General features: G+C 31.8%; 1 protein-coding gene across 8 annotated transcripts; it reads left to right on the plus strand.

The window, feature by feature from the left end:
• The first annotated feature begins 430 nt into the window (after window positions 1-430).
• LOC128874744 (fragile X messenger ribonucleoprotein 1 homolog) lies at window positions 431-13,293 on the plus strand. Of its 8 annotated transcripts, none has more exons than XM_054119774.1 (15): window positions 431-706; window positions 1,105-1,157; window positions 1,902-2,052; window positions 2,409-2,572; window positions 3,131-3,296; window positions 3,436-3,506; window positions 6,007-6,078; window positions 7,782-7,929; window positions 8,067-8,204; window positions 9,326-9,364; window positions 9,870-10,013; window positions 10,391-10,598; window positions 10,760-10,975; window positions 11,245-11,343; window positions 11,491-13,293. In XM_054119774.1, exons 1-15 carry the CDS (start codon window positions 542-544, stop codon window positions 11,673-11,675), a joined length of 2,019 nt encoding a protein of 672 aa, XP_053975749.1. In that variant the 5' UTR covers window positions 431-541; the 3' UTR covers window positions 11,676-13,293. The 8 variants fall into 8 exon arrangements, with proteins under 8 accessions (XP_053975749.1, XP_053975754.1, XP_053975750.1 ...); XM_054119779.1 differs by having other exon boundaries at window positions 11,495-11,673; XM_054119775.1 differs by lacking the exon at window positions 9,326-9,364 and having other exon boundaries at window positions 432-706.
• The last annotated feature ends 672 nt before the right edge of the window (window positions 13,294-13,965 follow it).

A 13,965-nucleotide genomic window follows, 5' to 3' on the forward strand; every position in this document is an offset into this window, starting at 1 on the left:
TTATTGCCATACGTTTCTAAGAGTCGCGCGACTAAAAAAATAGATGGAGCTACCAATACTGTTCGTAATTAAATCTGATACCATCTTAACAAAATATTGCTTACCTTAAAAACCTATTCATAAGAGCAATTTATACTAATTCAAAGCATGAAAATTATTTCAAATCGGACGCGAATTACCAGACGCACCACTAATTATTAACGCGTTCTTTTCTTTTACTTCTTTATCGATATAGCATGAGGTTCATTTGTTCCCATAGATGTCTCACTGTGTATACAAACGGCGGATGACCAACTTGGCCATCTGGCGGATATTTTACACTTTGTTGAAGAGGTCGCCACAGGACAATTTCTATACCCCCATCTCTCTTTTACGAGGACGAAGGAAGGGCTATCCTGAATTGGTGACTTTCCCCTCTCGTGGCACAAATTGTTGTCAGCGGGTGTACGTGTTTCAATTATCCCAAGTTCTTTCAAACGTAAATTAACGACGCTGAAAGTGGTAACACTGCACGGAGTCCGTCCAATAAAGAGGCCGCGTCATGGAAAAGAGTTGCGGGATTGGTGAACAACGAATTTGCAGCCTCGAACTCGTGCAGCTGCCCGCTCGCCAGCATGCCTGCTGCAAAGGAAGCGAGCCGTCACACAAAAGCAAGATGGAGGATCTCACAGTCGAAGTATGCGGCGAAAACGGAGCATATTATAAGGTTCGTTCTGTGAAAAGTATACAAAAAGCAGGGCGGAGGATTGAGGCCGTGGATAGATCAACTCACGGCCCATGGCGCGGTTCTAATCTCACGAAAGAGACGTCCATACTTCGCGAAAGCGCGGCCCTCAAATGTTCGCGAGGTAACGCGGCTTCCTCCGACGCCATGTCTCGTTTGACAGGGCGTGATTTTCGTCAGCTTTTCATGTTGCGTTTCGTCACGATGTTCTCACGATTCACGAAAACGCATTTTCCTTATGACGGAATTTTAGGAACGGCGCTCTCACTGATAGACCGAACGCGTCTCGATATTATGCCCGAACTTCTTACGCCACTCGCTTCGTTCCTTGATCTCTCGACGAGTGACTTTACATGCTTTACATTTTATTTTTTTTCCAGGCCTTTGTCAGCGATGTTTTTGAAGACGAAGTTCTGGTAACTTTCGAAAATGAGTAAGTTGTATTTCCACCTTGTCAAAAGCAATTTAAACACTGAAAATTGTAAGATGCCACTAGGGTAGTCTGTGCTGATGCAGACAGTGTAGTCTTCTCAGACAGACAGATTATATTATTTTTATCAACAGCATTGTCTCCTATGCTTTTCATACTTAATCCAATGATATCGATAGATCTATCACTTTATATGAATGTTATCTGATATCAACATTTAAGGATTTGAAATTTTCGATTTCTCTTGACGCATTATTCTATTTTTAAACATTAATCAAGAAAATGTGATTGTTCATCTGTAAATATTATTAAGAATTTTCGAAATTTATTATGAATGCTACGAAAGGGTTCCTATTTTTATTATTTACGTTTTTATATATTAAAAAAAATAAGCATTTTTGTTTTGCTTTTTTAAAACTCTAAAAAAATGTAGTATTCAAACTAAATATTATGAAATAGTAATATGGCAATAGTACCTTCATTATTTAAAATTGAGAAATTCTGTAAAGGAAATGCTTGTATCTTGAAGGAAATCTATATATTTTAAAATAATATATCTTGCATTTATCTTATCAAGATACATAAACAAAATTTTAATCGAAAAGCAATCATAAATATACATTAATTTTGATGAAGTTTATATAATGTGTAGATTAAATACTTTCAAAAAAAATGGTGCTACATTATAAAAACCATTTATATGCATTTTATTTGAAACGTGATCAAAATTTATGTGTTACATTTTAGTTGGCAACCGGAATCAAAATTTCCATTTGCTCAAGTACGGCTACCTCCTAAGGATGGTCCAAAACCAGAATTTCAGGAGAATCAGGAAATCGAGGTATTTTCTAGGTCCAATGAACATGAAGCGTGTGGATGGTGGAAGGCAATTATTAAGGTCAGTAGTAACAAACTTTCTTACTATTTTTACGTATTAATTATACAGAAAAGTATATAGATGTATTTAATTTTCATACTGATAATCATTATTATACAAATATATTACTTGTAAGTTCATACATAGTAATTATCAGTATAGATTAAAATACTATACATATGCTTTATTGATTAACACATCGAATGCTATGCCAGTTTCTAAAGATACTTCAGTTATATGATAATATGAAATATTTCATGATGCTTTTTATAACAAAGCATTCAATGTGTTAATGTTGTATTTTAATACATTTATCAACAAATTTCCTACCAATTTCAGTTATAAACATTATTTACAGATTAGAATTGATGTTTCAGATGATCAAAGGTGGTTTTCAAGTAGTTGAATATCTAGGATGGGAATGTGCTTATACCGAAATTGTAGCTAGTGAGCGACTGAGGGCAAAAAATCCTAATCCCCCTATTGACAAAAATACATTTCACAAGATCGAAATGGAAGTACCTGAAGATCTAAAAGATTTGTATGTATTACATTCTGATTATTCTATCGCATTTATAATTAATCGTTTCGCTATGGCAGTCTATTCCGTTTGAACGCTCTTATTGAATGAAACGTTGCTCTAAAAAATGAGCGTAAATAGTTTTTGTCTTGGAGTTACATTTTACCGCTTTGTTTCCTTAATATTAACGTTTATACACAACATGACGCAATAATAAATAGAATAATATAACATAGGTCTGAATGACTGAGGATTCATTTGTCTCTACATTCGCTGAAAGTAATGTACAAAAAAGGTGAACCGCAAAACAAATGATATCGTTTACAGGAAAACATACGCGAGTTTAAACCTACTCATTTCGGTAAAACTGTGTTGGTGTGTACATATAGGCACAATTGAGTGATGAAGAAAGAACGTTCGAAACTAAATAAAAGAAAGCGTTATTCAGCAATATTGTAGGCGTAAGGGTAGACGTAGAACGTAAACAAGAATAAATGTACTGAATTTTATAGCGAAAGGGTTAAAAGTATGTTCGGTAAAAGCACATGATATTACAGAAATATATTTTTATGTTCATAGTGCCAAAATGGATAATGTACATAAGGAATTTCAAAGAGCGATAGGGGCGGCAGTGTGCCGATATGTGCCTGAACGAGGAGTATTGCTGGCCATCTCTCGTCATGAAAATCTACATCGTAACATTACCATGATTCAGGAGATGCACTTTAGAAACTTATCGCAAAAGGTGAGCGGCAAAGTTAATTTTAGTTGAAATAGTACCTACATCATGACGCAAATCACAATATAATAATATTGCAAATACTTCTAGTGTTAAAACAATTATATATATATTTTGTATACAATAGTTTGTTTATATGTTACAGGTATTACTTTTGAAAAGAACAGAAGAAGCGGCACGTCAACTTGAGTCGACTAAACTTCAAACGATTGGGGGGTAAGTAAAGATATTACTGTTGGTGTTGCAATTAACAAAAAATCTTGTGACATTTAATACCTGCCTCTATCCATACACTGTCCTGGTTACCATCCTGTCTGTGGTTTGCATTTACTGGCAGAAAAAATTCACAGTATTTCCAGTCATTAATTGATATGTTTGCTTCTGAACATCATATAATTTTAATGAATGTCATTATGTAGTTACACTACAAACGTTTATTATACATTTCGTTTTCGTTTCCACATGTTACATTTGTGATTGTATATAAAATATTTCATACATTTAACATAATACATTTTCAAAATCCATATACAGTAAGAACTCGTTAGTTGCGTGCCGAACGGACCCGTTAGTTGCACGCGAGTTACCCCCACCACTTATTGAAATTAACTTGAATGAGCGATACTCCAAGTCACCGGTGTTTGACACTTCAAATCGGCGAATGATGAATCATCATTCCGATGCATGAAAATTTTACTTTTTATCATTTATCATTAGGAAACAACCAATACAATGATGTGTGATTTTATTTTTATCTTCAAAGCTTTCGATTTTACAAATTAAATCCTTCGCGACGAAAATCGGTAATGTTCATTGATTAATAGTACAACATTCTTCGGGATAATGAAAGTATATATAAGGAGGAAACTGTACAACAAAAAATATATAAAACATATATTAAATTAGAAACAAAATAGTAGTAAGAAGTATTATTAGATAGATAGGCATTATCGATTTGTACCGAGGAAGATATAAATTGTAAGGTCGAAAACGAATTACGAATACCATACCATACGAATTTGTATCATGTTTGTAGTCGAATGCTTAAAAGTATTCGCATGTTGCATTCGGTAGCTGTGCGACTACAGAATACTTTTACTCGGGTTCCTCGTCGAATTTAGAATATGTACCGAATTAATGTACTCAATGTTTGATGATTCGGTAAATACAAGTTACACGAGTATTTAATATTCGACAGCATGTATGAATACACAAAGTACAGGTAAATGTTGATATTCGTCACCACAGAAAACATTATACGTCAACTTTATTTTTTTACCCTTGCTCTTTCCATATCACTTTTCTCCCAATGACATAGGGCCAGATTTAGTGCAAGCTGATTAAACAAATCCTGGGGACTCGCCGTGTATTCGTTAGTTGCGTGTCACCGGACCCGAACCGCGTGCAGTTAACGAGTTCTTACCGTAAAAATTTCTGTGTCAATTGTCATTTTACTTTTCGTACCTTTGCCAATCACAAGAGCACGATGTGCATATTGTAATAAATTTGCACACGATGTACCTTTTCATCATCTGTCTCTTAGCAAGTGTCACTTTCTGCTGACATACTCTTTTGTTTATTTCATAATATTGTTGTATATAGGGTAATGCTATGCTTTTCATTATTTGCTGATTACAATTATCAGCTATATAGAATACGATTAGATCAGTTTTATTTCATGTATTTGGTAATACACTTCCGTATATTAAATGTTTTAAATATTTTTACTGCTATTTATTGCTTTTTCTATATTGAATTATTACGTTTATAAGTCAACAAAAATATGTTTATGAAACCTATAAAAATAAGAAGTTCCCGCACAAGTTAGGGAAATTATAGCGATAAATAAATGTAATTATTAGTTAAGTATTCCTGATATCAACGTAAATTAGTGTTTAAAATTGAAGTTTCCAAGTACTAAGTATCTGTACTGTCTATTTTACTTGTTCAAAACATTAGTGAACTAAATTATTTTTATAAGAGAAGTTTTAATTATCCTTATTCATTGAAACCAAAACTCAGAGGCAAGATATTTGTCTATTGACAATTGTATAAAAATTCAAAAAAGTCTTTGTAATTTTAGACGTTTCGTGTGTTCCTACAATAAAGGTCACTATGCTTCTCGAAATCCGTTTATCATATTGCATTCTTGATCGCTAAAATCAATTTTAATGAAATTATATTTTTAGATTGAGATACACAATATTCTTCAAAACACGTAACGGGTTTGTATATTATTTTATTAATTAGACAGCAATGTTTAATACATCTTAGTAATTCAGTAGAAATTAAGGGATAAAGTTTCTAACACAAACTCTGGATACCAATTCATTTTTATACAGGTATGTTTCCAAACAACTATTAATTGTAATAAAAACTGGAACAACGAGTGTTTCAAGAGTGTTATGTTTTGCTTTTAAACTACTAATATACTAACAAAATACAAATATAAAAATATGTAGGATTCCTTTAAGAATTTTTTTGTAATATATTTTATTTGACAAATTCAACATCTCTAGCTTATTAAAATCTCGGTTGGGTATGAGGACTTTATGAATTATTTATTTCATTTAAATATTAATGGAAGTGGATGTGAAATAAAAATTTACAAATTTATTGGTGAGGAGCAAACAGACAGAATGGCAGGGACACAGGATAGGGCCATCATACGCATGAATTTCCACTGAGTTACACCAGAGTTTCTTTCTCATTTCAGCAAATTTAGATCTTCAAACTTTATATATCAGCGTGTCTCAGACTTTGAGGCAGGAGTGAAAACAAATTCAAGGTGAGATCACAGCAGCGTGGTTTAGATTTAAGTTTAGCTTATTGTATGACAAATTACACGGCTGAATTTTTCAAATGAAAAATTAAATACACTATAAATGTGCATGCTTCGGCGTTGTGTAGATCGTTCACTGAGACCCAATCGCTTTAAGTACACCGACATATAAAATTTATTATTTATTCTTTTCTATTTATTATTTGTTCTGTAGTAAAATTTTGCATAATTGATAAAATAGTGAACCGATTTAAACGTGTAGCTGTGATCAGTTTCCATTTCTTTTCTATATATATATATATATATATTTATGTGTTTGAGTAGAGTTTTAAGTTCATTGATCTATCCAATATAAGAATTATATTCTGGCCTGCCAATGTTTGAGAAACACTGATATATTAAGTGTCTTGCACAAAAAATTGGATAACTGGTGGCTCTATCCTATGAGTTTTTAAATGTAAATAATTTATTTACAAAATTGTAATAAGAATGATTAGAAACTTACATTTTGTATAAATAATAGGAATTTTAAACGTTAAAAAACTTGTTAGGCTATTATGATATTTTCAATTTTTCTTCTCACTGTGTCACTATTTAGTTTTTATATTTTATTTTAGTTAATAAAACATTCAAATAATTCAGCTTCTATACAGATATTTCACTTGTGTACAAATAAAATTATGGTAGTACATTTACTTCTATTTATATAAAAATTAATTTTGATATGCTTGTTTAATGAATTGTATGCCCCTAAGTTTTAGTGCAAAGGCTAAAAAGTCAGTTTGGTATACAATTCTATTTTATAATTTCTATGAACAAATATTAACACAACTTTACACTAACCATTATGCTATAAATATTAACGATTTTCAACACATCATAGCCACCTAGTATAATTTTTACTGGTACTGGTATTTAAATGATAGTTGAATCATTTTACTATTTAGGAAATACCCAAATTATAATATATTACAAACAAAATGTAATCATTTTTCTACTTTTACAACAAGAATACATATGCATGTTTCATTCAAATTCTAAATATTATCCTCCTAATACCCATGATTTTTTGTTATATTCTTACATAAACTGTGTGCGTATCTTCTCGCTATATACATTCGTTACTGCATCAAAAATATACTTTACATGTTTCAACATGTTGTATGCGTGTGAGTGTTTCGAAAAATAAATTAAACATGCATTGCATATTACGTGTTGAACTTTGATTTTAACTTAATACAGTTCGTTTAGAAAAATGTAACAACTGTTTTAAAATTGTCCTCAATTTAGCGATAGTTTCGTCATTTGTGCTTAAGTATCACCATTCATATGTCATGCACATTCAATGTTCCTTGTAAAACATTTTTCAAACATTATCATTATCACTTTTATCTGCCAGGATGCAAGCCACTGATAGGAATTAAATTCTATTAAAATACATCATATTCGTTTTATTGTACTCTAATGAAATAATATAATACTGCATGTTATTAATAAAGATCCAAATTTGATAGTACTAAAATTAAATATTGATTTATAATGTTTATTATCTGCAACAATATCGATGACATTAAGTTAATTTCTAAGATCACTGTTTGTTATACTTATAATACATATATATTTATTACGACTTCTTGCATAATTTTAGCTGGAAAGTATATATTTGAAGTTAAATAATGACAAAACAAAAAAAACGTTTTATTTTTTAGATACACAGACGAATTTAATGTTCGTGAAGACCTGATGGGCTTAGCAATTGGTGCTCATGGCGCAAATATTCAGCAGGCGAGGAAAGTCGACGGAATAACGAATATAGAATTAGAAGAAAATTCCTGCACATTCAAGATATATGGAGAGGTATACATTACTTGTGATTGTGTTATAAATTAATGTGTTTCTTTATTGTGTTATTTTTTTATCGAGTTACAATATATTTATTCAGAAGTCATAAAATATGAAGAAATCTTAAGTGGTATATACTTGTTTCATTGCAGACACATGAAGCGGTTAAAAAGGCTCGTTCCATGCTCGAATATAGTGAAGAATCTATACAAGTTCCACGTGTTCTGGTAGGGAAAGTAATCGGGAAGAACGGTCGCATAATACAAGAAATTGTGGACAAGAGTGGTGTAGTAAGTATATTTGTACTATTATTTAGTACTTTGGTAAGTTATAGATATATTATTGCTACAGTATTTTGCATTTTTATCTTAATTTTAATTTGGACATATTTTTTAAAAATAATTACAGTTATTTAATTTTATGTAATTCTCCTATTTTAAAATATATAAACGATATTATCTCTGGAAATAGATTTAATAATGTCTTCTTATTGATTTTTTAATTTCAATAATATACAGTATGTCTAGATTAATCATATACATGGAATCATTTTTGAGACTATTGAAAATACAGAAAAGTTTTCATGAGTTGGAGGGAGAACTATAGTACAGCATAAGATCGTGGAATGTACCAAACACAATGTCATGAAAAAGTCACGAATAATATTATATTGCTCCTTCCGAATCAAATAACATTTATATTTAATATTAAGGGTACCATGTCGAATCGGCGTATAAATACTTTTTAATTTCCGGTTTTAAAATAAGAGTTTTAACTATCATTGTATTTAGTTAACTTATATGTGTTATTTAATGAGTTTCTTCACCTTCCAAATATTCCTAAAAAGAGATTGTAAATTTATAAAAATAAATTCTCTGCTTTGTGTGGATACGCCCTTGTAGCATGACACCCTTGATATCTAATGCTTGTCATATTTTAAAAATAATTGAAGAAAGTAGTGTTGCAAGCATAATTTATTTAATTAAACATGAACGTTTTTTTTCATGTTTTTAGGTTTAACAAACAATTGTTTATGTAGAAATTGCATTGAAGAAGATAAATGCAAAATTAAAACGTTTATGTTCAATCGAATAAACTATGCTTGTAAATAATATTTGTACAAACAACTTTTTGTATTTTCAATAGTTGTGAAAATTATTATGTAGAAATGGACATACTACATTTATAGCTTCATTTTTCCTATATTTCTTTTAAATATACTTGAAATATAATGCATTATTCTTTGAGCAGATGTAAATCTTATTATTCAATTAAAAATATGTCTTAATAAATTGAAATTAATATGCTTAAAGAAAATTTTTAAAGTTCAAAAATCAATACTGTATTGAAAATGGTTATTATTTGTTGTGGGCTGGGTATATTTTATACATATATTGTTTGTTCTCGGTAGATAACGACTGGTTCGAGTGGGAATATGTATACTGATAGAGTAAGTATATCATGTTCATTGTTTTTGATTTTTTCACTTAGCTCAGTCAACTAAATTATACATTGTTAGTAATACTTTTAAATTTTATATGACCCACTCGAGCCAGTCCTACCCAGTTATGAATAATGTCCTTTTTATCTGCATTGTTAGCAAAAGTTATACCTTATGCATAGGTCACACATGTCCATGCATTTGTTTTACGTCAAAAATTGTTTGTAATAAAAAATTTATTAGTTTTACGGGAAAAAGTTTATCAAAGAATTATTTTATTTTGTAAAATACTCGGGAAAAAAATTCAGAAAATGAGAGTAATTAACGTAATTTGTTACAAAACAATATTTAGAAAAATTTTACAGACTGATCCCCAAATCAATTGATGGAACTAATAGACAAAGGGTGACTGAAAACTGATGGTATGGATGTGATGTAGGATTAAATAATGCATAGACGACTTTTTATCGTTAATACAGATTAACAATATGATTCTGAATATCGAAAATTTCAGGTGCGAGTGAAAATAGAAGGCGACAACGAACCCCAACCAACGATTCCAAGGGAAGAAGGTCAGGTGCCCTTCGTCTTTGTTGGTACTGTTGAAAGTATTGCTAATGCCAAAATGTTACTGGAGTATCATTTGGCACATTTGAAGGTATAACAACATAATAAATATATATGTTCTGTATATCATATTACAATATATTTTCATTAACCTTCGTACGGCGAATTGTCTGATAGCCGATAATAACTTGATGCTTCATATAAAAATAATCTTCCTTAGTCGCTGCTAAGTTGAATATTGATTACGAACTATAACGAACGTTTTTGCAGTATGGGAAATTATTTTATTTCACGAAATAACATATTGTAACAGTATTTAAAAAGTATGAAATAATCGTGAAGTGACGTTCACTGACAACTGTTGACAGTTGAGTGCCAGCAGGAATGAGTTTGAAGAGACTTGCGATCCGTCGGGCGAAGGTTAATCGTTTTCATATATTAAAGAATTTGTTCGTCTTTGTTTTAAAGGAAGTAGAACAATTACGACAAGAGAAATTAGAAATTGACCAACAGTTAAGAAGCATCCATGGATCAACTACGGGACCAATGCCCAATTTTCCTCCAGCAAGACGAGGAATGATTGCTGGTCCAGAGGAAGGTGGTGGAGGTCGTGGTGGCCGTGGTGGTCAATCTCGTGGACGTGGCAGAGGTAGAGCTCCCACCAGACACAATGCCGGTAATACTATTACTGATTATATCAACAATTTAGAGAACATATAAAAACGTAATGGCAGAAGTGGTGTCTGTAGCACTAGAAGTACCAAAGAGCCCACAACTCATTATTTCAAGCTAACGTTTAAATTTAGTTCTTATTATAGATGTTTATTTCATTTACAGGGTTACGTCGAGATACCTTAGATGGTAGCGAAGACCGGGTAAGAGACTTACCTCCAAGAGGTGGTCATCAAGGAGGTGCAGGAAATTCGGGGTATATGGGCGGTAGACAAGGTCGTCCTCCACCTCAACGTAGAGACCGCAGAGACGAGCGTCGCCGAACAACAGATGATGAAGACACAGTTCTTGACAGTCAAGATGTTTCGAGCATCGATAGAGGTAATAATATCATTCAAATAATACTTTACCATAAAACAACCGTTTCGTCCTAAGGTGAATAGAATATTAAATTAAAATGCTTTGAGAGTGACATGGATTGCGAAGCAAACACTTGTGACCATCTAACACTAACAATATCAACGACGACTACTAATGCACGCTACTAACATATGCAGTAGCTTTTTATATAAGTGACTAAATATATGTAAATTTTAATTTGTTCATAATGTAATATTAAAAGATGGTCACAATGGTTTGTATATGCATAGAGTCTGTATCAAGTGTGGAGGGTGGACCTAAAGGCATAAGACGAAGACGGCTTCGACGTTCTCGACAACGTAGTTCTACACCAACAAATAGTGAACAAGGTAACTACACGTACGAGACTCGTACAGTATCCCTTTAGGACGATCGGTTTTTGCCAGGATATACTGTTTACATTATTAAATGCGAAACAAGTATTAATATATTTAAATGTACAGAAATATTCAGAGTTAATGTATGCATTTGTTTAGGCAGCAATGCCGCCCCAGGAGACCAATCAACCGTAACTAGTAAAGAAGGGACACCAGCAAATGACATTTCTGCTACTAACAACAGTTCTCAAGGCCCTAAAGGCCAGAGAGAACAACGGTTTCGTCATCGTATACAACAGAGCAATAAGCCTAAAGAAGCTCTGGTTAATGGTACCAGTGGCTAAATAACCATTATGGTCGACAATTGCTACTTATGTATAACACTACACCTGATGAGAGCTATTAACACCCAGCACATAACATGACGCATACCTACGCAAGGACTACACGATTATGGAACGCGACATGATTAGTCTACGCTCGTTGTTAAGACTGTTTGCTACCGATAAGAATACGACAGTTGTTTAAGAAATCGTCATTCTCCTTAAACACATTTAAGGACACACATTAATATCCATGCATGGTTTAGTTTAATGATAGTTATTACGCTATCATGTTTGATATATGGATACATTCATTGGGAGATAGTAGAAGCATCTGGTAAAAAGGAATCCCCTGATTGTGAAACTGTGCCTCATTTTTATACCGAGCTCCCAACTTGTGTGACAGTAATTTCGACGTACTATACAGTACCTCTTAATCACTTGTGAAACGATCCAATAATAGCCTGGATATTCGTGGCTCGTACGTCAATTATCAATTTGAACAATTTTCGTCTAGATGTGTCGCTATATTCTCATGACAAAAGAACAAGATACGTATGAAAAGGCAGAATGTAATCAGTTTCAATGTTATTTCTATTCCCTTAACTAATTAAATGTTTGTTGTCACAAAGTTATTAATATGTTTAAACATACATTACGGCCAGAAGTACGAGTTTTGTGTTATCTTGTATTCGTTTTTGGAAAAACGAAGAACCCACTGAATATAACTGTTTTGCGACATAACTAGGGCGAAACTGAATGTGATGTAAGAAAAATGGATTTCCGTTGTTAGACATAACAATCGTAGGCGGCAGCTGCATGAAATCTGGGTTTAAAGGTGTTCCCAATGATGTTCCTTCTATTTACTTCACAAGATGAGTTTTTTTTTTTGGTTTACAATTACTAGTAGAATTATTTAACAACACTAGATTTTTATGTTTCAATGCTGAGTGTTGATTAATAATACCATGATGAATGCTAAAATGACTTATTTGATTGTAAAAGAACACAAATGGGTGTGCACAAGAAGTCGGTTTTTATTTCCGGGTTCACTTCTCACGTAATTTAGTCTTTTTTTTTTATTACAGTCTAAGCATACTATATCAAACTTAGAATTTGATATAAAGTTCGTTTCTGCATTCTTTCGCATGATTTAAAAGGAAAGTAAACGTATACTTAGTAATACCAATGTATGATGTGCCAGAGAAGGAATGATACATGTTTTATGATATCTAGCTGAAGTGCAGACTTAGCGCATACCTTTATTACTATAATACTACTTAGTCGAAATGTGGATGTCTGAAAAAATAAATTAGCTTTACTATACTAAGCTATAAAATAGATATGGCTAACTGTTTTAAATTGATTATCGGTGACTATTAAAAATCAACTGTCAATTTAAAACAGTTGTCTCTTCTTCCGGATATGACAACAACTAATCGGACGTGTCTCATGAATTTTGCAAAAACGCATGGCGGTTGATGCAATACTTGACACCTAATAAAGTAGCTGCCATTTTATCTGAATATTCTTATGGCAGCCAAAAAACTGAGATATCCCCCAACTTGCTTGTTTCAGATACATTTGTATTGATTGCAGTTTGTGCATAATTTAAGAATAAAACATTTCTGTACATAGAGCGGTCATTAGTATGATGAACCACAATTTTTCCAAAACATTAATAATCATTTTCTAATCTTCTCAGTCGTTTTAAAATAAAACCCTCGTTCCCGTCCTTAACTCTGAAATTATTTGCTATTGAAAAATTAATATTATTATATTTGATTTCTGATAATTTGCAATTGCTAAATGCTGTATAATTTGAATGATTTGTTTTGTAAAATTTATTCTTTAGTATCATTTAACTAAACAGAAACAAATAAAAATATATCGTGCTTTTTGTATGTTTTTTATATTTGCGCTTTTTTTCAACAACATTCTTAGTTCGTAGCTTCATATATTCTAAAAATGTTTTATGTACGTGTTTGTGGTGGTTTTGTAAATATCCTTTTCTAATTGTTAAGCGTGTTGCAATTTTCAAATTCAAGTAAAAATGACAAAAGCAATGCTTGGGTCCAATAACAATAAGGTAATATGTATCAAAATTATATCGATATGGTTATGTAAATAAGTTTGTTATGATTTTTTTTCTGTAATCTAAGCTAACTTTTAAGTAATCTGAACTCTAGGTATGTTCTATAAAATTCATAAACTTAATAAGCATAAATCGAAGTGATATACTTTTTTAACACGTTTACTGTAGTAGTAAATGTGCTGATTCATTGAAAGACCAAAATTCCTCAATTAATTG

The sequence above is a fragment of the Hylaeus volcanicus genome, chromosome 4, assembly GCF_026283585.1.
Source record: "Hylaeus volcanicus isolate JK05 chromosome 4, UHH_iyHylVolc1.0_haploid, whole genome shotgun sequence".
NCBI lineage: Eukaryota > Metazoa > Arthropoda > Insecta > Hymenoptera > Colletidae > Hylaeus > Hylaeus volcanicus.

What these genes read in the sequence shown, in the direction of transcription:
- LOC128874744 (XM_054119774.1), top strand. Translation starts at nt 542, where the DNA reads ATGGAAAAGAGTTGCGGGATTGGTGAACAACGAATTTGCAGCCTCGAA. An exon ending in GGAGTGAAAACAAATTCAAG is followed by an intron (nt 6,079 to 7,781) that starts GTGAGATCACAG and finishes TTTATTTTTTAG; the next exon opens with ATACACAGACGAATTTAATG. An exon ending in GGAATATGTATACTGATAGA is followed by an intron (nt 9,365 to 9,869) that starts GTAAGTATATCA and finishes CGAAAATTTCAG; the next exon opens with GTGCGAGTGAAAATAGAAGG.